At 45.7% G+C, this 24,784-nt stretch overlaps 2 protein-coding genes across 4 annotated transcripts in view; one reads left to right on the forward strand and one right to left on the reverse strand.

Annotated features, from left to right (window-relative positions):
* Positions 1–3,460, reverse strand: part of JMJD1C (jumonji domain containing 1C) — a 251,161-nt gene extending 247,701 nt beyond the window's left edge. Inside the window, exon 1 of the mRNA XM_069101875.1 lies at positions 2,894–3,460. The gene's annotated coding sequence lies outside the window, so the exon portion shown is untranslated. The remainder of the gene's footprint in view (positions 1–2,893) is intronic.
* A 641-nt stretch (positions 3,461–4,101) lies between these two features.
* The window catches only part of REEP3 (receptor accessory protein 3), an 87,879-nt gene continuing 67,196 nt past the window's right edge, over positions 4,102–24,784 (forward strand). For 2 of the 3 annotated variants that reach the window (XM_069101880.1, XM_069101881.1), the window contains exon 1: positions 4,676–4,936. In XM_069101880.1, coding sequence (XP_068957981.1) covers positions 4,707–4,936 — 230 coding nt within the window. In that variant the 5' untranslated portion in view covers positions 4,676–4,706. Of the gene's footprint in view, positions 4,280–4,675; positions 4,937–24,784 lie in introns of those variants that run through there. The other variant, XM_069101882.1, reaches the window with a different exon arrangement.

A 24,784-nucleotide genomic window follows, 5' to 3' on the forward strand; every position in this document is an offset into this window, starting at 1 on the left:
AAGGTGGTCAGGAAGGGGAAAGATGTCAAGATCATCACATTTGAGCACAGGTGAAGAAGTGGATCTGTTTAATCAGAAGAAGAGAAGCCTTAAAGGTCAAATATAACTTCAAGAATTTGAGAGGATGTCATGTCCAAGAAGGGTTGGACTTACTTTACTTGGTCCCAAAGAGTAGCACTAAGAATAATGGCATGAAAGATGCAGAAGGGCAGATTTTGGTTTTAGGTAAGGTGTCTAACAACTAGAAATGTCAACAAAAGGAACAGACTGCCTTAGGGAAGGTAGAGAGTTCCCACTTCCCAGAGGTCTTCAAAAGAAAGGCAGATAGAGCGGCCAGGTGGGTCAGTGAGTAAGAACACCAGCCCCAGAGTCGAGATCTGGGGATCAAATCCAGGCTCAGATACTTAGTACCACACCCAGAAATAACTGGCCGTGTAACCTGGAGCAAGTTATTTATCCCCAGTTGCTTTAAAAAAAAAAAAAAAGGCAGATGACCACGTGTACATCATACCATAGAAAGGATTCTCAGTTTACTATGGTCTAGACTAGATGGCCTTTGGAAATATTCCCAACTCAGATTCCTGGACTTATTAGATGTGTTACTAGGAACAAATCACTGAACCTCATTATGGCAGCAATAATGCCACCACTCACATTATTACCAGGGTGCTTTATAAACATTCAAACACTAGAAATTTTAGCTGTCATAAATACAAATACACATAATCTTGCCTCTATAGAAGCAAGTTCCATTGTCAGGTAAACCTGTCTCTGAGGTAACTTCTGGGAAGCCTTCATGGAGGAGGCACCTCCTCGTGGAAGAGGGGGAGACCATGGTATGTAAAAGGTCACCAGCAGTCAGGAAATCTTGCCTTTTCTTCACTCACACAGCTCCTGCCTTGGTCCCAGCACTTCACTGTTTGCTCACTATGATGACACAGTCTCTCCCCACCCCAGCATATTATATACATTGCTGCCAAAATGATTTTCCTTCCACATCTACTGAGACAAGGGATTGTCCTTTTCCTTCCTTTGTACACCCAGTGCTTAGCACAGTAGGTGCTGGCACATAGTAGGTATAACAGTGGCTCTAGGATCAAACACAAACTCCATTTGGCTCTCTAAGCCCTGCAGAACCTGCCCCCAACCTAACTTTCCAGCCTTAATGGAATATTATCTACCTGGTACACTCCACAATTTGGCCAAACTAACCTTCTGTTCCTCAGTCCTCCACAGCATTCCACCTCTGTGTGCCTTTGCACTGGCCATTCCATAATAATTAACCCTCCTTAGCCCAGATTCACAGATATTCTCTCTTCATTTAACTGCTAGAGGGAGCTACAATGCACAGAGCTCAGGGCCTAGAGTCAGAAAAATTCAAACTCCTGGGTTCAAATCCGGCCTGGGACTCTTACTAGCTCTACAACCAGAGCAAGTCACTCAGCCCTGTTTGCCTCAGTTTCTTCATCTGGTAAATAAACTGAAGAAGGAAATGGCAAACTCCTCCAGAATCTTTGCCAAGAAACCCCAAGTGGGAACATGAAGAGTCAGACATGACTGACACGACTAATGTGGAGCAAGAGCACAATCTTGATCCCCTCACTGCCAGTGCCCACCCTCCTGCACGGACTCGGATTTAACTACTTTGTGTATGTGTGCAATGCATTCACTTTACATTGATGTGGCACATATTTTATGGATGATTATCCCCCTCCCTTAGAGTGTAAGCTCCTTGAGGAATGGGGGGTTGTTTCAGATTCTTTTTTGAAGCAGCACAATGCCTGGAACATAGAAAACTCTTAATAAATGTTTGTTGACTGAATGAATAGTATAGTGCAGTTTGGTGAGAATAACAAATACACGAAGGGAAGCCATAGGAACTAAAGTTGGAAATGTAGGCTGGAGGGTCGTAAATGCCAGGCTAAAGAATTGATGATTCATTTAGTAGGCAATAGGGAGCGAATAAAGGTTTTCAAAAAGGAGGGGGACTCAATCAGACCTGTACATTAAGGAGATTCCTTTACAGATAATTCAAAATTGTTGAAATATTTATATAATATTTAAAGGGGGGTAGGGGTGAAGTGGCAGACAGGTAGGGCTTATTGGAGGGGAAGAGTCTAAAAGCAAAAGAAATCCACTCCAGCTAAAGTCTGACAGTAGGCTTAGAAATTGGAAATGGAATCTACAATTCATCATCTTTTAAATGAAAGCAGTCTAATTTGGTAACAGATCTAGACACAGGGAGCAGAGAGGAGTGAGTAGTTCAAGATGACCATGGGATCTTCCTTTTGGTTACCTCATCATCCTCTCCAACCAAAAGCAGAGTGAAATAGCTACTGCTGGTGATGATGTCTTGGTTGGTCAGCACCAAAATGGGATCAATTATTTCCTGGAAACTCAGCGAGGGTTGTGCTGCATCAGTGATGTCAAAATGAAATACCAACAGATCACGTTTGCCCCAAGCACACCGACTTAGAAAATTACATAGTGATATTATCTATATTCTACTGTATCTTTATTTTGTTAAGAACTTCCCATTTACATGTTAACGTAGTTGAAGCTGCTGTATTTTACACCTCCGCTTTAGAGAAAAGAACTTGAATTCAGAAAACCTGGGCTTGTTTCCCCATTCCTGCCACTTAGCAGTTTGGCCTCAGTTTTCACATCTGTAAAAACAGAGATAAGGATGCCAGCCCAAGCTGCCACAGAGTAACTTTGGGAGAACCAAATGGTTTCTATGCCAATGGGCCAAATAAGAAAATGCATAAAATGCTGTGCAAAGCTGAAAACTCTATGGAAAAGCAACTATAATTATTATTAAACTACAAGCTATACAAATGCAAGACACTATCTGTACTTCAAGGCCCCCATCTCTGTGCCTACTCTAGCTTACCCTCTGGGACGCCAGTCCCAAGATGCAGCCCAGAAGTCCATCACCTTGTGCGGGTTGTCAGGAAGATGAATTGCATTTAAGTGAGGCAGGGCTGAGCGAGGTCCCCAGCCTGACACTCTCCTCCAGCCGGCCCCGTGAAGGGAGCCCCCAAGCTCTCACCGGACTGAGGAGGGCTGTTTAGGAAGTGAGCCAAGGGGGACCCTCTAATAACAATTTCTTAAAAATCAAACTAGGCGGGGAAGACCCTGGTAGTGAAGCAAGCTGAACCCGGCCGGTCGTCAGAGGACCATCCCGCGCCAGGCCCTGCGCTTGCCCTGGCACGGCCGCTAAAGCCCAGGGTCCCTTCAAGGAGCGGAGCTGCGGCCCATGCAGCCCACGGTACGACTCCGGACGCTCGGGCCGCGCGTCGTCTTGGGGTAGGAGCGTGGGAATCCGGGCCGCCTCCCGCCCCACAGCCCCCACACCCTGCTCAATCACTCTCCTTTTTCAGTCTGGGGCATCAAACGGGACATCTCTCCTTCACCAAGGGGAGAACCGAAGGAGTGCTGTAGCTGACGGCGGTACCCACTCCGGGCCCAAAGGCCGGCCGGGCTGCGGGGGGCAGGCGCGGCCACCCCGGCCGGCACCGGCTCCGGCCCACAACTTTCTCTCGCCACACTTTCCCGCGGGGCTGGCTCCTCGGGGGGCCCGGAGGGCGGAAGGAAGCCCAAAGAACGCCGGGGGGGGGGGGGGGGGAGCCGCCCGGGAGGAACTCCCCCGTCCCGCCGGGCCCGGAGCCCTCCCGGAGCCCTCCCGGAGCCCCGCTACCCGGCCCCGGCAGCCGGCAGCCCCCAGACGACCGCGCAACGCCCCGCCACGCGGGCAGCCCTCGGCCCCGCCCCTCGCCCCGCCCCTGCCCGCCCCCCGGGGCCGCCACGCCTGAGCGCGCGCGCGCCCGCCGGGCGGGAGGGGGCGCCGGGGGAGGAAGCAGGGGGGCCAACCGTCAGCGCGGGGGGGCACGGGGAGGCGGGAGAGGGGGACAGCGAGGCAGGGGAAGGGGTCGGCGAGGCGGGGAGGGGCGGGCGAGGCCCACGAACCCCAGCCCTCCGCTCCCCGCGTCCCCCGCGTCGCGCGCTGCGCGTGCCCGGGCGCCGGGGGCCAGCTACAGGCTCGGCGGCTCCGTAGACGGCGGCAGCCAATCGGAGCCCGCGGGGGGGCGGGGCGGGGAGGGCGGGAAGCCGGAGGAGTGAAAGGAGGAGGGAGGGGGCGCCTCCTCCTCGAACTCGCGGAGAAAGAAGTTTGGGCAGGACGAGCGGAGGAGCGCAGCGGGGCCGGGGCCAGCCGGGCCTCCGAGCGCCCGCCCGCCCGGGCCAGGATGGTGTCGTGGATCATCTCCCGAGCCGTGGTGTGAGTGCGGGGTCGAAGGGGGCGCTCACCTGTGGCCTCGCGTCGGCCGTGCCTCCCTCCGTGCGGCCGGCCGTCGGGCGCTCCGCCGCGTCCCGTCGAGCCTGTGGCGACGTGTGCTGTCCCGCGGGGCGGCGGGGCCGGGCGCGCGGTCCTTTCGGCAGCGGGGCAGCGCCCTGCGGGGCCGGGGCAGCGGCGGAGAGGAGGGGGAGGGCAGGGGAGGGGGGGGGGGGAGGGGGGGGGAAGGAGGAGGAGAAGGAAAAGGGAGGAGAGGGAGGCGGGGCAGAGGGAGGAGCAGGCGCTGGAGTGGCGGCTTCGGCGACCGCGAGGCTCCGCCCACACCTGCGCAAACGCGACAGGAGCAGCGAGGGGGGCGGGGCTGGGGCGTGTCGCGGGGTCGGCGTCCCGCCCCTCTCTGTCCCGGGCCGAAATGAATTCCGCCGAGTTTTTATCCGGCGCCTACTGTGTGCCAGCAGCGTTTGTGGGGCTCCCGCGGCGCGTGCACGCCGTGTCCTGTGTGGGGGGGAGACACGAAGCAAGTGCGGCTGCCCTGGACCCTCTCCGTCCCCCCCCCCCTCCCACGTGCAGCCCAGACCCAGACGGGGGAAGCCAGGTGACCTCGGGCGGAGGGCCCGGGATACGGACGCCTGGGGGCCTCAGGTGGGAAAGGCGGGGGGAGGGCGCCCCGCACCTGGAGAGGGGCCGGCCTAGGAAGGGCCGTGGGGGGTCAGGAGCTAGGGAAGGGGAGGGCGCCCCACTGTACGCCAGGCACGGGGCCCGCCTCCGCTCTACCCAGGGCGCCGCACCTGGATCCCGGGGGGGGCGGGGCCCGCAGGTGAGGCGGGGGCGGGGCTGCCCAGGTCAGGCCCCAAGGACTTGGATGAGCTGACCGTTTTAATGACTTTGCGCTTGATCCAGATGTGTTGAAAATATCTTAGACCTGCTTTAATTCATTCTTTTTTCTTAAAAAGCATTTTGTATTGTTGGGGGGGGGGGAGTTAAATCAGTTTGCAGGCAGAGTGTGACAAGTATCATTTCATAAAAGCTGGATGACGTAGAAAAAGTTTGCCATCAGTAAATGAAGTTCTGCCTTTTTGAGTTCTATGGATAGCTGCCGAAATCAGGGTCACAGACTAAGACTGAGTTCTAATGGCAGTGAGTTACCAAAAGATCCTTCTGGTGGCTCTGGAAGGGACTTGGGAGGCATAAGGAAGGCACGTGGGCAAGGTTATCTGCGGTGACGGGGGAGCCAGGGCTTTTTTCACTGGGCTAGGTCATGTCCTAATAACAATAGTGGAAACCGCTTCTTCAAGTCTTTTCTATGGACTTTTGTATATGTTTGTGTTGATTCTATGAGAGGTACCCCCTTTATACAATAGATTATTTCTGCAAGGCATATGTACATCTGGTAACCGTCCTTTTTGACAGTCTTTGTTTTCACTCTAAGACTCTTTGATACATTTTTTTTTAAGAATACATAGAAAACTGAAGCAGTTAGTTAATAAATATTTATTAGTACCTACTATGTGCCAGGCATTGTGCTAAGTGCTGGAACTAAAAAGGCAAAGCACAGGCCCCACTTTCAAGGATCTTACAGTTTAGGGGAAGGAAACGTGAACAAACTATGTACTAACAAGCTATGGGCTGGACAGACTGGAAATGATCAAGATAGGGAAGTCCTAGAAATGAAGGGGGCCTGGGAAACGTTTCTAACAGAAGACTGGATTTTAGCCATGATCAGACTTGCACATTAGAAAAATCATTTTGACAACTGTCTAAGTGATGAATCCAGGAAAGGCTTGAGGCAAAGGGACAAGTTAGAAGATTCATGGAAGCAAATCTGGCTAGTGGGGATGAGGGAGGGGAATAGCCTTAGGTGTTTGACTCTGAAATGTTCTTCGGTTAGGTCTCCCCTTTTTCTAGCCTTGGAACCCAAGTCTAGGACTTGACATCTGTCCTATTAAGTTTCTTCCCATATGATCATTATAGGCCACAGTTTCAGAGATTGAGGTCTTTTTGACCCCCCCCCCTTATATTATCCAGGAAATCCTCTATCTTTTGCGTTTTTGTGTCATCCAGAATTTGCTAAGTGTTCCACTGAGGCCTTTGTCTGTTGTCAGTGATTTATTTGTTGATCAGAACATGGACAACAATGGCCAGCCTGAAGTCCTCCATTAGTGGCCTCTCTTCAAGTAAACATAGGTCCTATGATCATAGTCTGTTTCTGAGAATTCAGCCATTCTGCACCCAAGCAACTGCAGTATTATATAGTCCACATCTTTTAAACAATAGTTCACAGGTTTATTTTCTTCTACCTAAAATCATTTAGTTATCAGAACTGCATTTCTGAAGTGACGATTGAAAGCTTTGCCTTCAAATCAAGAAGCGTGGAGTTCACTAGAAAAGAGATTTGGGTCCTCTTGATATTTTTTCCCACATCTTGTTTCTCTATATAAGTTTTAAATTGAATCTAGAGACAGTACCAAAAGGAGTTGGGGTGGTGGTGAGGTGGAGGGAAGGCTCTGACACCAGGAAGGAAAAAACAAAAATATGTGTCAGATGTCTTGGTGAAAGCCAGGTAAAAATGTGGATGACATTTCCCTGATCTGCTCTTCTAAGAACCTCTAAGGTTCATTTGTGCTCAGTGAAACCATGCAGTCTCAGAGTATTCACAGCTTCCCTTTCCAAGTATTCACAGACTATTCTTTGCTAATCCATTCTAGAATTCAGACAGAAATCAACATTAAATTCACCCATTCCTGATATTAAAGGGCTATCTTTTCCCTTTTTTTCTGTGTAAATTAAGCACAGAAACAGATGCTTGACTTAGATATAAAAAGTCACATAAACAAATTAGAGGACCAAGGAATTAATTAACTTTCATAACTATGGATAATGGAACAGTTCACAATCAAACAAGGAGTGATAGGACCAATATTTTCTACTGATCTCTCTTTTGAACTCCCCGCCACCACCACCAAAAAAAGAGGTAATTTGCTTTTCTCTGAAAGGTGACAAAGCCATCTTTGGGACCTAATTGGCCCTTCTTTTGACACAGCTTCCTGGTCACTGTAGAGCCTAAAAGGTCCCAAGTGGAATCACCATGGAATTTTTAGCTTGGTGAATATCCAAAGACTGGAGTCATCACACCCTCCCTGGCCTACCAGACACGTTTCCATATGGAAACAGCTGGTCTAAGTCTATAGAAGGCAAGTGTCTGTATTCTTGTTGCATATCTTTGCTCTGTCAGGGCAAAGTAAACCTCCTTTTGTTAACTGCTCTATGTCTTACAAATGCCTTCTTTTATCTCAAAATTAAACCTGAATCAATGGGGTGCTGATATCAGACCTATTCCTACCTAACACAAGGAATACAATCACAGAAGATAAAATGAACAATTTTAATTACATTGAATTTTCTAAAGTGTTTTCATTTTTTTAGAAAATCACTCAGAGTGAATGGGAAAATCACTTCCCTCCAGATGCTTATTAGAGGAGAGAGCATATACAAATAGATGTGGACATGATCCTTTTTCCCCTTTCCCCCACTAAATATAAATCATTTGCACGTGGGGTTTGGTGGGTTTGTGGGACTCACACATTAAATGTCTGTGATACATTTAATTTACTCTCCACATCTCAAAATTTCCATTAACATAATCATTAATTGAGACCTTTAGATTAGAGTATGTATTATGCCAGAAGAAGTGATTTATGTTTTTAAAGAGATTGCAGATATTTGGATAAGGGAAGAGATTAATGGTTAGTAGACGTGATGACTGCTTTCCAGCATTTTAATGACTTCCATGTAGAAGGGGAAATAGATTGGCTCCATGTCCCAAAGGGCAGAACCAGAGCCAGCTCATATTTTTGACTAACAATTACAGCTCTCTAACCATGAACAGTACGCAGTGAGCTCCCTGTCACTGGAAGAATTCAAGCTGAGGCTGGTGATAATCTGTCAGGGATGCTAGGACTGCATTCTTTAGGGTAAATGAATGAATGAGTCCATAAATGAAGACAGCATTTTTTATATACTTACTCTGTACAAAGCACTGTGTTAAGCCCTGCAGGGAGATAGGAGGAGAAGAGGAAGACAGTCCCTGTTCTCCGAAAGCTCCTACTCTGGTGGAGGGAGACCTTTCCTGGGGAAGGTGTCAGCTACAAGTCATGTGGAGAGGTCCCAGGGTTCTTTGCGTGCTGCAGCAAAGCAGGTAGAAATGCCTCTTTAGTGTCAAGTTCACCAGTAAAATCATATCCATTTCTGATGCAGAACCATTGGACGGGGCCAGGACGATGGCTGAGGTCGCTGGCCTGTCAGTGGGGAGGTGGTGGTTTGAGCTGCCTCTTGTCTCTCTTTCCTGCCTCAGCTTGACTGGCCTTCCTGCCCTCGGAGCAGTAGTGGTGACATTTGGTGGGGGTGGGCTGGGCTGGACGGCTGGGCTAGAGTGGAAGCAGGACCAGTGGGGTGCTCCAAGGGGTCTCCTGTGGTCCTGTTCAACCCTCACGCTCTATGATTCCTTATACCTGCTTATTTGCTTTGGCATGGCAAGAGAACCTTAGAGGATAACATTTGTACTGAACTTGTAAATTAAGTTGTGCTCATTTATAGGGCCCCTTAATGTTTTTGAATGTATATGTTAACCATAGCTGAATTGTGTCAGCCAATGTCAAACCTTCATCACCTCCAGGCCTTATCTCCGTATCTCTGCCTTGTGGAGCCTGCTCGTCCTTTAAGATGTTGCTCAGGCTCCCTCTGCATGTAGCCCTTCCTGATCCCACCAACTGCCACCAAGGCCTCCCTCTCAAACTACGCTGGCTTTAAAAACTTGGTCCATATTTGTGTTTGTTCATTTCATAGCTGTGTTGAGTATTTTTTATGTATTATTTCCCCCTATGGAATGTAGGTTCATTATGAATAGTTACTGTTCCGTTCTTTGTACTCGTATCCTCAATGCCTGGCTCCTCATAGACACTTAATAAATGCTCACTGATTGATTAATTGAATGTTTAATGTCCCCACACTAGCCAGAAATAAAGTATTCCTATGAACATCTCTTCTTAACCAGCCTTGGAAGACACCATTGGTTAGCATTCTTGACTATTGATAAAAGGAAAATTTTGGTTAAACAACAGAGAAATAGATGGTAATGGTGTCGTTGGAGATATTTGCCCTAAAGATCATGGTGATAGCAAATAGCCATTTGGAGTTGAAATACTAAGTTTGGAGTCAGGGAGACCTGACCTCACATGTTTCCTCAAGCCCTTGGCAGCTCACGACTTGGGGCAGCTCACTGTAGGATGGGAATAAAACAGCAAAGTCACATCTATCTCAGAGTTATATTTAGGATTCTGTGGATCATTCAACAAGCAGATAAAATAGCTTTTTTGTTTGAATAAAAGTGTTCTTATGTCAGCTAGGACAATGTAGGCTCTCTGAAAACATCGTTAGTGCATCTTATAGCAGATGGGGAGCGACACGGTCAATAGGCACCGGCACCTTCTCCTTCTCCCATGCCATTTTTATCTCTTTTAACATTATCTGGCATGATCCTTGGTCTCTGCGACCCTGGTGGAAATTCATTGAAGCACTAATATTAACTTTCATTTTACAATGGTTACCACCCCTTTTTGCTTAGAAACATGGTAGAATAAACTTCTCAGTATATTTTATTTTTGAATATTTGAAACTCCAGAAATACATAAAGAGAAAATAAAGTTTTTCTTTATTTCATTGATGTTGGGTGCATCTTGCCTGCTATAGTTAACAAAACTTTTGCTTTGTATACTCAATATCTAAATCCCAAGCATTTTATTTTGTGTGAAAATGTACAATATTATGCTCCTTTGTTCTTAGTTACTGAAAACTTCAAACTTCTCAGACATGATGGTGTTTTCTAGTCCATCTGTAAACAGTTCTTTTCGGGTACTTTATATTTTATTAATATCGTGCGAATGCCTTATCTAAAAATAATATATAGCTGAAATAGTAACTCAACTGCAAGACATTTAAAAAGGTCATACTTATGAAGATAAAGGAAGGCCTTCATTTGAACAGTTAATGAAAATTAATATTTTAAGTAATCAAGAAAATTGACTAAAGTAGATATTAAACCTTCATACTATAAAATCTTGGGGGCCTGAGAAGCATGATATGACAATATGATAAAAGAGTATTGGTTTGTAAGTGAGAAGAAAAGCCAGAGCTATGAAGTTTTGCACCTGGGGCAAGAGGCATGTAAGGTACGCACCTTCCTTTGGGGACTGAGCAGAGCTAGAAACCCCAGGTTCCTGATGGGACGATCAGTCCTTTGTGTGTTCTGGACCTGGGGACAGACAGCTTTTGCCAAATAGGTTCCCAGCAAGTAGAATAACAGGTCTGGTCAATAATCCAGCAGGCCAATGGGCATATGTAAAGTTCCAGAAGGTTTTCATGACCTCTTCCTCTCCTGCCCCCTCCCCCCCATTTTTCCAATGTTTTTACTCTTCACTTCCTGACTCATACACAAAAAATAGTGTACCTGATAAGTGTACTTCCTAAGGAGGAGATACGCATATGACCAGAGAGGAAAGTGGGTCAGTGCCAGCACTGGGTCAATCGCTTTGTAAATATTACCTCCCTTGAACCTTAAGGTAATTGAGGCAGGCTTTGATGAAGAGACTTGCCCGGGATCACACTGCAAGTCAGCTTCTGAGACCAGGTTTGAATCCCTCTTGCTCACTTGGTCTGTCCTGCATATGCTGTAGTGCCCACTAGCCTCCCACAATTGATGTATTCCCCAAACACTAAAAGGATAAAAAGGCCACCAGAACACAGGCAGGTTCTCTGTGGAAGATCTATTGGAAACCTCGGACAAGGACTAAGATGAGGGAATTTGGAGAGGCAGCAATGGCAGGTGATAGGACTGTACTCAGCCAGGCTGAGCAAGAATCATTCAGAGTTGAAGTGTTCCATTTCATAGTTATTATGTACATGTCACTTTGAAAAGCAGTTCTTGTAGTATAGATTGGCAAAAAACCTTAATAGAGATGAAAGAGGTGACTATTGAAACTAGAATTTAAAAGTTTGTAATACAAGTTCTCACAAAACCATGATACTCAGTTACAAATTTAAACACTATTTCCAGCTGGAATTTGACCATAAATTTTCTAAGTGTTCTCCTCTGACCTTTTTTTTTTATGTGAAAGTCATGAGCAGTGTTGGCTTAAAGAGGTCCATGGGGACAGTGTCCTCTGGGGGTTCCTCTGCTGCTGCCTCCACAGGATCTCAGATTGTAGAATCCAATGTTTTGTAATGTTGAACTGAACCTTGAGGTATTTCTAAAAGTTCCCAAGAGTCTAACCAGTGTTTCTAATTAAATTCCCTTCCCTACCTTTTTGGTTTTATTTTTGTGCCTTCTAGAAGGAAGAGTTGTTTCCTATTAGATTTTTGAGCTAGGAAAAGAGAATTCTGTAACTTTACAAAACTAGAGTATTGGTGCCTTCATTGTAATTTAGGAACCTTCTGATAGTAATTAATTGCAACCATATCCTTAGAATATCAAATTTAAAATTCTTCTTTCACTGTTTCTTCATCATGGTGCTTGGGTTTAATCAGTTCTAACGTCCTCTGTAATGGACGGGCTTTGGAATCAGGGAACGGTATGAATTTAAGGGCTCCGGTTTAGATGGACTGTTTTTATTCTTGGCAATGAGAGACTTTTATAGTAATTTAATTTTTAATAAAGTGTTAAAATTTTCAGAGTATTTATATCAAGTGATCCAGAGGGCTTTAACCAACCTCAAAGCACTAGATAGCTATTAAAGATAATATGATAGCCCCATTATAAACATATAAATAACAATTCTGATCTTCAACAGAAACTTAATAGACTGAATATGTCTGAAAATTTGTAAATGCCTGGAAACTGTCAGCCCTGTTGCTTGTCTGAAAAGTACCAGACTCCCCATGTAAACTCGATTGGTCATCTGGTATGAATTACAAAAGTCATTTAATGCCAGGCCCTCATTAAAGTGTTCGATATAGTTACTCACGAGAGCCACCTTACAACTAGCTTTCCTTCCTGGCTTCCTAGGCTAACTTCTTGGAGGAGCTGACAGCTGTCTCCTGAACTATAAAGTCAGTTCCCCTGTGGATCTAAAGGAACGTCCAGACCTCTGGTGATGCCCGTCCCTTTGCGTTTCTGAAGATCCTGCATCCCTAGCTGACCTCGGCAGCACTGGCCGGACCTTTCCCCACTCACACTCTTGTCATTCTGGGCCTGCAAGAGGAGTCTGGATACTCTTTGTTCCACAGTGCCATTCAGACTCGCTTTGCCTCTCTAAGTCACCTTTCCTTTTTAGAAAGCCATTCAATTAAAAGTTTCCATCCCACCAAAATTCTGGCAGTGATAATATACTGACTCTCAAGTCATTCTCCATGAGTTTATCACCTGGCTCACCAGCTCCCTCTTCTCCTTCCATCTTTAGTCTCCTGTTGTATCTCCCTTCAAATCCCCCCCTCCATTTCCTCAGCCTCCTTAGCTTCTGTGACCTGCTTCTCAGCCACTCATCAGGATGATCACACAGCAGAACATGCCAGTCCCCACAAGCATTTCATTTCCCTAATTAGAAACCCTGCCATTTTCCTATCTGACCGTCATCTAAAATTCCACCTCCGTCATGCTTCCCCCTCCCATCAAACCTGCTTTTCACCCTCTTCATCCCCTCCACCCCTCTATTTTCTGAAGCCATTAATCCTGCTCCGAGTTCACTCTCCTCTTTCCTACCCCGACCCAATAATGAGCCTTTTCATTTCTGCGCCGCCCCCTGCTCATGGTTCCTTTCCCTTCCTGCCATTTCACTGCTCCTCTTTTGACAAGCCTTAGCCCTGGATTGCTCCTACCATCTGCTTCCTCCATGCCTACTCATAAGCAGCTGAAGGCTACTGGAGAAAGTTTCACACTTGTGCTGCCTGGGTCACATTGCAGATTCATGTGTTCCTTTTATCTGCCTGGGGCAGGATTTGAACTCCCATGGCCAGCATTCTGCTTCTGTCTTTGTCCCCCAGTACTATACTTTCTTGCGCTTCCCTGATAAAGCCATTGTTGTTTTCTTTTGCAGCCTGCTTGCAGCTGCCATACTACCTTCCATGTTTCTTTTGATTTTTGTGAGATTGCGGTGCCTCACGATCTGCAACCAGAACGCACCCATGGTAGGTAAAGCACTGTTGAGAGGATTTTGTGATCTGTGGGTCAGATGTGATCCAGCTTGATCTCCTCTGCCTACTCAGTTCTGGGCCCAGCCTGCTGCCCCTTCTGCATCATCTTTCAAGCTATACATTTTAAAGAACCCAGTAATTAGGCCTTCTGTCTGGCCACAAGTCACTACCTGAGCAGTGGGTACTTTTAGCCACTTTGTTTTTGCACTGTGAGTGAGTACTTAGACTGATCTCATTTCCATTACTGAGAATTTCATATTGAACACTTTTTAACGTTTTTTGAGAATTAGAAAACTGCAGTTATTACATTTTGTTTTCCGATTCTGGAAGAGGAGGAAGTGTGAAGGTAATTTGGAAGGCTTTGGAATTATGAATAAATTTAGAATTTTTGGTGAAAGGGAGTTGGGAAAATCTGAAGAGAAACTGAAGGATGGAAGGACAAGATGAAAGCACAAGACCATGTGAAGGCCTAGAAATATAGGAGAAGAAGTCAGAGAGGGAAGAAGTGGTTGGTTATGACTCTTAGGGGATTAAACTGTTTAAAAAGGTGAAAAGAATGAAAACCTTGGTGTTCAAATCCTCCATGGACTGGTCAGTACAGTGAGAGAGCTGAGCTGAAATGGCCAGAAAAATAGCCAAGCCTCAGCCTCTTGCTCACAGGCAGTCAGAAGTGCAGGGAAACATTTGTCACGGAGGTCATGGTGACCAGGTGACTGCTATTTATAACCAAAGGGCAGACTGGCCTCCGTCCCCAAAAGAAGCTAAAGGCCTCACAGAAGACACCTCTGCCTTCCCAATTGATCCAGACAGTGAAATGGAGGAAAGGGTTCACCTTGTTTAAAAAAAGAAAAGGATTGGAAGAGGTTAGCGGAGGGTGGCCAGTTATTGAGGACCACATGTGACCCACCTGTGGAGTAAGGGGAGGACTGAGATGGATCAGAGAATGTCAGCCACCCAGAGGAAAAAGAGAAGTACCATGAAATGCTTGGAAGTAAGAGGTCAACTTGTGCCCCTTCTTGGTGTGAAGAGGCCAGGGGCCCTTAGCCTGTTTGGAATGAGTATGTCCCCAGTTGTTGTCAGGGGAGAGGTTACCCACCAAGGTGGGACGGAGGCACATTTTTGACAGTGGGCATGTTCATGCACTTCCCAGAGTGACCTAGTAAAGAAGTACTATGCCTTCTGAAGAAGCAGAATCAAAGACTGGCAAATCTAGGGAAGGAGACTTCAAGCCTCAGGGCCCATTTGAGATTTGTTTATCACAGAGGTGCTCTTAAAGTTTGAGCCTTCACCATCAGTTCTCAGCTCAAACCTATCCCTGCTTTCATCATTGGCTGCAGAGGTTGTTTTGTACATTAAGAGAAGCCTAACTACATCCAGTGTCTGCAGAGTGTGGGAGGTAGTTGAAGGGCCTGACAGGTTCTCAGCTGCCCTCCGACTCATAAATGTTTTCCAAGGGCTGCCTTTTCCCTTCTGGCTTCCTCAAGTTCTCTCATTTTTTGGCAGCCAGGGGAGTTCTCCAGCCAGCTCACTGAGGTTAGTTATGCTGGGCTTTCCTTGCCTTGACATTGTTAAAGGTCACTGTTTCCTTTGCCAAACTTTTGTTAAGAACTAAGCATTTTGTTTTGAAAAGGTTTTTCACTTAAAGAGTCTGTTTTTAAGTTTCTTACAGTGGTAGAAGAGCCATGAATTTATTTTCATTTAGTCACTTGAATAAACTGTTGGCTTTCATAACTGCTGTCCCATCTTGAAAGTTTGTACTAGCATTGTTTGGCATAACATCTAATAGTACTTTGGAAAAGGAAATTCTTTTTTTTTTCCCCCTTTTTGGAGGGCAATTGGGGTTAAGCAACTTGCCCAAGGTTACACGGCTAGTTTCTTTTGTTTGTGTGTGTTAAGTGTCTGAGGCCAGATCTGAACTCAGGTCCTCCTGACTCCGGGGCCAGCGCTTTACTCACTGCGCCACCTAGCCACCCCTGGAAATGGAAATTCTTAAAAGAGAATAAAGCTCAAAATATTTTGTGTTTATTTCATTCATACGTAATTGATGCATATGATACTTTGTAGTGGTGGGAAAAAAGGTGTCTGGTTTTTTCATTTTGTAGAAGAATAGACGTGGTGCCTGCTGTCAGAGGGAGGGGTCATTCCAATTGTTTACACACCGTTTTTAATCCTTTTGGATACTGGATTGTAAAGTGTGTACAGTATAACAGGTCTGGAACTTTACTTAGAAATCTTAGTGTGACTTCAAGTCCTTGCTACAGACACAGTGAGGGCCCTTCTCATTCCCTCCCGCCACATCAGTCGCCAAAGTCATTGTTTGCTCACTCCTCTGAACTTGGGACTTGCACAGTCACCTCCAGAGACTTGTGTTGCCTAAACTTCTCCATTTAGCTGTTAAAACCCTACAGAGCCCGAGCCCAGCCTGCCTCTCCAGACATTCCTTCTCCTGCTACGTTCCTTAATCCAACCAAACTGGCCTTTTCTCACACATATCCTCCGTCCGTCTCCACATTTACCATCCCCCAAGCCTGAAATTTGCTCCTTTCTCACTTTTGTCTCAGAGCGCCTCTCCTTTTAAGGCTCAGCTCAGGCCCAATCTCATAGAGGAGGAAGAAGTCTTTCCTGATTCGACCCTCCAACTCCTAGCACTTTGTATTTAGCCATGGGCGGGTGGAAGTGGGTGTATAAACATGTACACATGTTAACATTGTACTTGTGCTGGGTGCATTGTCTGCCATCAGAATATTAGCGCCTTGTTGACTAGGCATTGTTTCCTTCTTTGTAGTTCAGTCCCCAGCATTCAGCACAGCACCTGACACATAGCACTTGGGAAATACTTGTCAGGTTATATGTATACATACATACGTGTATGCACACAGACCTACATACATATGCACAGATGTGTGTATATTATACATATATTTAAATTTCTTCTTACCTCAAAGAAATGAGAAGACAGTGTAGAGAGGCCTGTTCTAAGGTTGAATTCAGCAAATATAAATCATTTACAATGTGCAAAGCGTTGTACAAGGGAAACCTGGATAACCTTTGCCCTCAGGGAGCTTATAGTACCATAAACAGAAGATGACACACATACCTTTAATGAAAGTCAGAATATGTTAAGTACATGTGAGAGTTCAGACAGAGATGAGGAGTTTGGCAAATAAGGAGTCACATCTAGCTGAAGGAATTCTCAATGACCAAATGATCATTGATATTTCTTATGTATTCCACAAGATTTAGGGTCCTATGTGCTCATTCTAAGGGTGATGAATGAAGAAAATAGAGGGGAGAGAAATTCTATACCCTTAGAACTTATTACGTAGTTCAGACATATAGGAAGTCTGATGATGGGAGAGAGGGTTTTTGTGAGTCTTCTATTTGAAGTATTTTAATTCTTTCAGCCACGACTTAACTCTGTGCCAGACTCCATGCTAAGCACCAGAGATAGAAAGACAAAAATTAAATAGGCCCTTCCACGAAGGAACTTTATTTTGGGGAGACAACATATGGATGTATGTATGAATGGATGGGGGGGCTAATAGAGCCAGCATGTATTAAGTACTGACTATCTGTGTCACACTGGGCTAAGCACTGGGGGTACAAATAGTCTAGACAGGCCTTGTGCTCGAGGCCTTTGCATTCCAATAAAGGAAGACATGAAGTAGAGCTGGGAAGGTGTGGCAGAAATGGGAGCTCCTCTAGAGCATGCCTGTTAGAGCTGCAGGATGGGGGTGTGGGAGGGGCCCAGTGGGGAGGGTGTAGAGGTTCTGGTTAAGTAGAGACAGTAAGGTCCACAGATGGGGCCTGACAGTGAACATAGACCACTTGAGTAGACGTTGGTACCAGACAGTCTGATCATTGTTATAGGAGATGTCCAGGTGAGGAAACCTCTGCCAGCATTGGTTGATTTAATATCCTCTTTAAAACTGAGGCTTAGAGTTGCCTGGAATCCCAAGTGGCTTTGCCTCAGGTTCCATGACCAGTATGTGTCAGAGACAGAATTCAAACCCAGATCTTCTTGGCCTTGAGGACTGACTCTTCATCCATTATGCCATGCTGTTTCTCAGAATTAATATAATCTAATTTGGTAGAGAAGGCAGCAGCTGGGAGGATCAGTAAAGCCTCATAGGAGATGGAATCTGAACTGAGTTCTGTTACATGAGGTAGAGAGGAAGGTTTAGCATGTGCTCAAGGCACAGGGAACCAGTGACCTGTACAAAGCAACAGAGAAGGGAGATGGACTGTCTTATTTGGCAGGAGCAGAGACTTCAGAGCGGCTTAAGCGCTGAAAGGGGCAGTTGTATTTGGTCTTGGACTTAACATGGAACCATCCGAGCTCACTGAGCAGAGAAGAGACGTAGTCAGACCTGTGCTTTATTTAGATGTAGGATTTTGACAATTGAGTGAGGTGAGGTATTTCAGGCAGAGAGAGCAGGATTTGAATTGTGTTCAGATAATCTTAATAAAGAGGGTTTGTTCTGATGGCATACCCTTCTTAACGCTGCCCCTGATCAGTATGGGTTTGTGCTAACACCTTTAGTATAGTCCCTATCCACCATGACCTAAGTATAAAGGCATTTCACTTATAACTTAAGCTTCAAATATAGATGTTTCTGACTCTGGACCTAACTGATCCCAGAAATATTAGTTCATGTAACATTAATCTAGTTTAGAAACAAATATAAACATTATGAAGAGTGTGTTTGTTTTATTGTATTCTTCATAAATATTAACTGGAAAACCAAGGGAGCTTAAGTGTATGGTTAGGAAGTATTCTGTTATTGCTTACGTTTCATGTTCCCGTTTTTCCAAACCTAATCGTCTATGTCTGAGACCACGGTGTTCAGAGGGAGAGAGAGAGAGTCAAGTTCATTAAGTTGGGTGTCAGCATATTTGGGCTCTTGTCCAGTCAAAGCAAAGCTGGAGTTTGGAGATTCGAAGGTATTCGGTGCTAGGAAGGGTAGGCTGGCATTTGAGAGCTGAAGGATATGAGGAAATTGTAGATAAGACTTGTTTTCTGATTATGGCACCTTTCATCTCTGCCTAGAGAATTCTTAAGATTACATTAGTTGTTGTCACAAAGCCATGGCTGTTTCTTTCCTGTTGGCTTTTAAAAATTACTGAGAAACTACCCAACAAATGAAGCCATCTTAGGTCTGAAAAGAGATCAGGTAGCAGTGAGAAGAAATTAAATGAAATAGTCACTGGACTTGAAGGCACTGAAATGTAATGGATCTGTGGCTGGACATGAAACAAGTGAAACCTGAATTCAGATGTTGCCTCTGACATAAACTTGATAACCATGGGCAAGCCACTTCAGCCCTCCGAGGCTCCACTTAATTAACACCCATTTATTAAATACCTTTTATGTGTTGAGTCATTTCAGTTGTGTCCAACTTTTCGTGACCCCATTCAGGAATTTCTTGGCAGAGATACTGGAGTGGTTTGCCGTTTCCCTCTCCAGCTCATTTTACAGATGAGGAAACTGAGGCAAACAGGGTGAAGTGACTTGCCCTCCTGCCCCACCTGACCTTAGCTTGCCACCCGCACCCCTCTTCCCCCACTCCAGTAAGATACAAGCTGCAAGAATGGCAGGATAGTTTCCTTTTTGCACATCCATCCCCAGCACCCTGCCTGACATTGCCACTTATCAAATAGTTTTCATCAGTATAATCATAGTAATAGTTAAGGTTTAGGGGCGGCTAGGTGGCGCAGTGAATAGAGCACTGGCCCTGGAGACAGGAGGACCTGAGTTCAAATCCAGCCTCAGACACTTACTAGCTGTGTGACTTTGGGCAAGTCACTTAACCCCAATTGCCCTCCCCAAAAAAGCAAAAAAAAAAAAATAGTTAAGGTTTATCTAGTGCTTTAAAGTTTTCAGATTCCTTATATTATTCTTCTCAATCTTCACAACTACCCTGGTTAGTGGTGGGTGATATTGTTACCTCCATTTTACAGATGAGGAAATGGAGGCTAAGAACCATTACCTTTCTTGTCCAGGGTTCCACAGCTTGTAAGCGTCAGAGCCAGGATTTAAATTCAGGTCTTTCTGACTCCAGCTTTACCCATTGGGCCACCAACCATGTCATTGCAGCTTCCACATTAAAGAAATCATTTCTTTCCTTAGTGACATATATATAATTCTATAAGATATATTTACAATTTATGGGTGTGGGGGTGATTCCAGGAAATTATATTTACTGAAATTACGAAATGTCTGTAACTGGGGAGGGGGGTAAAGAAGACAGAGTTTGCAAATTGGAGCCCTGTGAACTTGACTGGGATTCCAGAGCAGATTATTGATGGGGTAGTGTAGCGGCAAGACATATATCGTTTACCTTGTTCAGGAGAAAAGGTCAGCACCCTGAACCTCAAAGTATACAGGCATAATTATCAAGACAGAAACATCAAGTAGACAGATTTCCAAACTGTCCAACCATTACATCCATACCCAGCCAACATCTGGGTTTCCACATTCTGGGTTTTTCAAAGCCGGGGGACTCTCAACAACGGCTTCCCAGAATCCATATCAAATCACAGAACACTTCTCAAAGTGAGTCCCAAAACAAAGCTACACATCAGGGCTTATATAGCCTTCTCCTGGCTCAGAGAATGTAACAACCTTATTGACTCACTGGCCAATCAAGAAGTATCTACTGAAAAACAAGCCTCCCTCCCCAGGCTTCTGGTGCACTTTAGCCTAGGGGCAGGGAAGATCTTCCAAATTTGCATTCCCATTACAGGTAGTTAATGAAATGGTTGTTACTGAAAAGGAGTCAGTGATTCCGAAAAGACTTCTTCAAGATGAGCTAGTTCACTTATCACCTAACAGGGGAGGTCGAGTTCACCTGGTCTTTAGCAAAGCTTTTAGTCAGGTCCCTCTCCCTGCTCTTGTGGACCAGCTGGAGAGCTCAGAAGCTAATGAGGAGACAGCCTCATGGAGCCAGACCCAGGTGGACAGCTGCACTCCCATAATAGGCAGGAGTGGTGAAAAAGGCCCAGTGTGAGTCCTTTAAGGGCTGTGGCAGCCAGAAAATCCACTGTGATCCTGGTCTGCAGTAAGAGGGGCCCAGCCTCCCAGGACAAGATGACAGTCCCATGGTGCTCTGGGCTCAGGATGGCAGCTAGGGAACAGCTTGAGGAAGTGGGCAGATTGAGCTTGGAGACAAGGAGATGAGAGGGAGGTAGAAGAGCTGTGTTCCAGTAACTGGATTTGTTCTGTTTGGCCCCAGACAGTGGAACTAGGATCAAAATGGGGAATGATGCAAAGAAACAGTTTAAGCCTGACGTCAAGAAAAACTTTATAACTTTGTTAGAGCTTCCCAAGGCTCACTGGGCTTTCTGGAGAGGTGGCAGTCTCCCTGGAGATTGAAAAGTTCCCCTTGTTGGATGGTTGTCAAGCCTGGGACGGTAGCTACTTTTCAGGGGCATTATGGTGAAGCTGGATCCAAACATGTAAGGGATGGAATCTTAGCCAGGTGCTAATAAGGGCCCTTTGCACTCTGCAGAAGTCTGTGATTCAGAGAGACCAGGAGGGAGGAAACATTTATGAAGTGCTTACTGTCTGCCAGAAATGTAGTGAGGTGGGTAGAGAAGAGGCCCAGGGTCAGGCTGGGAGGAAATGGCCAAGCCCTTTTAAAGGATCTCAGCAAGGTGTGGTTGAGGAACTATAACTAGCCTCCAGTAGGATCCTGGGCAAGTTGTTTAATCTCCCAATGAATCCCTTGGTGAAAGTTCATTAGATTACTGATCCGTGCTGAAAGGAGGTGTTTCCTCTCCTGGAGTTTTCCATTCCTGCAGGTCAGGCTTTACCCCTCACTCGTTCTCTGATTGGGACAGGGTGGTCAGGGAACCTTGGACCAGAGGTCCAGGCTTCTTAGAACATGAACTCCTTAAAGCCATTGTCTGCTTTTTACCCAGCATGTAGTAGTACCTGGCCTGGCATGTAGTGGGGGGTGGGAGTAGGAGGGGGCATAACATGTGTGGTGGCGGTGGCAGCAGCAGCAGTTACCATGAGTATAAGCACCCACGCCAGGTGCCATGCTTTCTAATGATCATAATAGCCAACATTTATCTAGCCCCTGCTGTGTTACAGCTGGGGCAGCTTAGTGGAGAGAACACTAGGCCTGGAGTCAGGAAGATCTGAATTCAAATCCAGCTTCAGACACTGACTATGTGACCCTAGGCAAGTCACTCAAAACCTGTTTGTCTCAGTTCCTCATCTAGAGAAGGAAATGACAAATGGCTCCTGTATCTTTGCCAAGAAAACATGGGGTCAGCATAGACTTGGACGCGGCTGAACAGTGGCGTGCCTGCTAAATGCTTTCCAGTTGTGTTTTCGTTTGGTCACACCACCAACAGCAATAATAGCTGATGTTTATATGGTCCCTACTGTGTGCCAGGCACTGTGCTTCAGTGCTTCCCAGGTAGCTCATTTGATCCTGATAATACCATGTTTCCCCGATAATAAAACCTATCCCTAAAATAAGCCCTCCCCCGAAAATAAGCCCTATTGAGATTGCTACTGTAGTGAAGGTGATCCCCTGCGCTACACACTACATTATGGTACCCTCTGTATGCACCGCCCCCCCCGGGTGAAACACACGCCGTGCTCTGAGCTGCATCCAATCAGAGCTGCAGCAGTGAGCGCGTCATCCTGTTCTTTATTGAATTCATTATTGAATAAAGGTACATTTTTTGTTCACATTTACCTGTTTATTAAAATTGCTGTCAATGTTCATTAAAATAAGCCCTCCCCTGAAAATAAGCCCTCTGGTGTTTTTCTGTCCAAAAAAATTAATAAGACAGTGTCTTATTATCGGGGAAACACGGTAATAATGAATAAAGAAAGAATAGCTAAGACAAGCTACAGAGGGAAGTGGCAAAGCACTCCGGTGTCTTTGCCAAGAAAACCCGAAATGGGCTCACGGAGAAATGAACTCGTCAGCAGCAGGTTGTTGAGTGTTGTACTGAGGGCTTCACAGTTATTGTCTCATCTGATCCTCACAATAACCCTAGGAGGCAGGTGCTGCTATTGTCCCCATTCTGCAGATAAGGAAACTGAGGCAGGTGGAAGCTCAGTCCCATCCAATAAATATTAAGTGCCTACTGTGTGCCTTCTATGGGACAGCCATAGAAGTGGTACAGTGCATAGAGTGCTGGGCCTGAAGTCAGGAAGAAGAGTTCAAATCCAGCCTCAGACACTTACTAGCTGTGTGACCCTGAGCAAGACACTTCTCTATTTACCTCAGTTCCTCATTTGTAAATGGGGACACATTGGAGAAGAAAATGGCAAACTCCTCCACTGTCTTTGCCAAGAAAGCCCCCGTGACAAGTCCATGGGGTCTCACATCGTCAGACACAACAACCTCCTTCAAAGTGCTGGGCCTCCTTATATAAGCAGCAAGCCAGCCCCCCTGTCCAGGAGCTTACATGCTAATGCAGGGAGACAGCAGCACCCAAGGGGAGAGGCCTAGTATCGAGAGGTCTGGATTGGGCCTCCCTGACCTGAGCCTGGGACCAAGGTTCTGGTGAGAGGGACAAGAGGATGTGTGCATCTTACTCAGGCTCAGGGAAATGGGTGTTATTTTCTTCATCTGCAAAGCAAAAGGATCATGCAACACTTCCCAGGGGGCTTAACAACAGCATTGGTAGCAACTCACCTTGACATTGGTGGGAAGGGTACAGAACTTTTACATACATTATCTCATTTAATCCTCTCAGCAACCTTGTAAGGCCAGGTGCTTGGAGCCTGTTCAACAAGGTGCTGAAGCTCAGTGACTGAGATGGAATTCTCCCTCTGTGCCGAGATGCCTCTGGAGGAAAGCCTTCAAACCTCAGTTCTCTAGTCCTCCCTCCTGGTCCTGAGACAATGGGATTGTTGGACAAGAGGAATGTCAGGGATTAACTGGGGATGGAGATTCTCCTCTTCTTCAGGGATGTAACCTGAAGATGTGAGTTGATGTGGGTGGATTACTAGTCTTGAGCAAAGGTCCTCAGAAGACAGAACTCACTGCCTGTTTAATTGTTTGATGGGGAAAGAGAAAAAGAGGCCATAGTGATAGAAAGGCATCTACTTTTGGAAAGCTTCTGTGACCAATCAGTGCCTCCCTAGGTTGCTAAGAGAGAGCTGCTATCTTCAGAGCTGCTGGGATTGAACCAATTTACTCTCCTTTTTTACAAACATATCTTGGGTGGAGGGCAGGGTTTTCAGTTGCCCTGGCAAATCCCATGAAGCTTAAGAGAGTTCAAGAGGTTTACATTTAATCCAAAATGTGATTAAATATGTGTTTGAGAGATGAAAATCTGTATTTAACTGCAAGATTGTTTTAAGGAAAGGTTCTCTTTCTCCTCTTCTCTCCATCTTCCTCCTTCCCTCCTTTTTTCCCTCCCATTTATTCAGTGGACTGTTCCTGAACCTGCCAGCATATCCAATTAAAGTCTACCTGAAATATTTATATTTAATGAATAGAGGTTTTGCTGCTTTTTTCTTTTAATTTTTATATTTAAAAATGTTTCGTTTTTTGAAACCTCAATCTTAAATTGTTTAGCCTTTTATGTGTCCCTCACTACTTCAAAAAAAAAAAGAATAATACCATATGTCTTTTTTAAAGTGTAATGTCACTTTGGTGACCCCTTTTTTGCTGTGCTGGGGAATGGGATGGAGAATTGGGATGTGATGACAATAAACTGATTCTCAGAAGTGGCCATTAACAGTGACCAACCCAAAAGCCATGTCTAGATGCCTGCCATTGTTTACTAACACCTGAATTACATTAAACTTCCTCTTTTCCTGACCTTGGTCATGATTGATTTGTCCAGTCCCCCTCCCTTGCCAGTCTGTGAGGCACAGTTATATAAGTAACCCTGCCTTTGTCTTTACAATCAGATTCCAGCTATGCTTTTGCTCAAGCTAACAATTTGAGAAAAAGGGATTGATTGTTTTGAAATACTCATGCAACCTGCTAGCCAACTTTGCTTTCATCTCTTTCTGTTTCTGGGCAGAAATGTGTTATATGACATAGGAAGACTGACCACAACTCATTAAAGAAAAAACATTAAACTCTCAGGGTGCCTAGGAGGAAGAGAATTTCAGAGAGAAGGGAGTGAAGGAGGAAGCTTTGGGGCTGGGAGTCAGCACACTGCATCCAGGGGAAGGCCTCCAAGGAGACCACTGTGTCTAGGCTAGAAGGAATGAACTGGACAGATCCATCATGACCAAGGTCAGGAAGAGAGGAAACTTAAGTAATTCAAGGGCTGGCATTTAAGCCCACGTGAAGAAACAGTGTTGAATTTTAAGGAGAGGAG

Source organism: Petaurus breviceps, unplaced genomic scaffold (genome assembly GCF_028583685.1).
Source record: "Petaurus breviceps papuanus isolate PSGF00001 unplaced genomic scaffold, PetGlider_PUasm1.0 490, whole genome shotgun sequence".
Classification (NCBI taxonomy): Eukaryota; Metazoa; Chordata; class Mammalia; order Diprotodontia; family Petauridae; genus Petaurus; species Petaurus breviceps.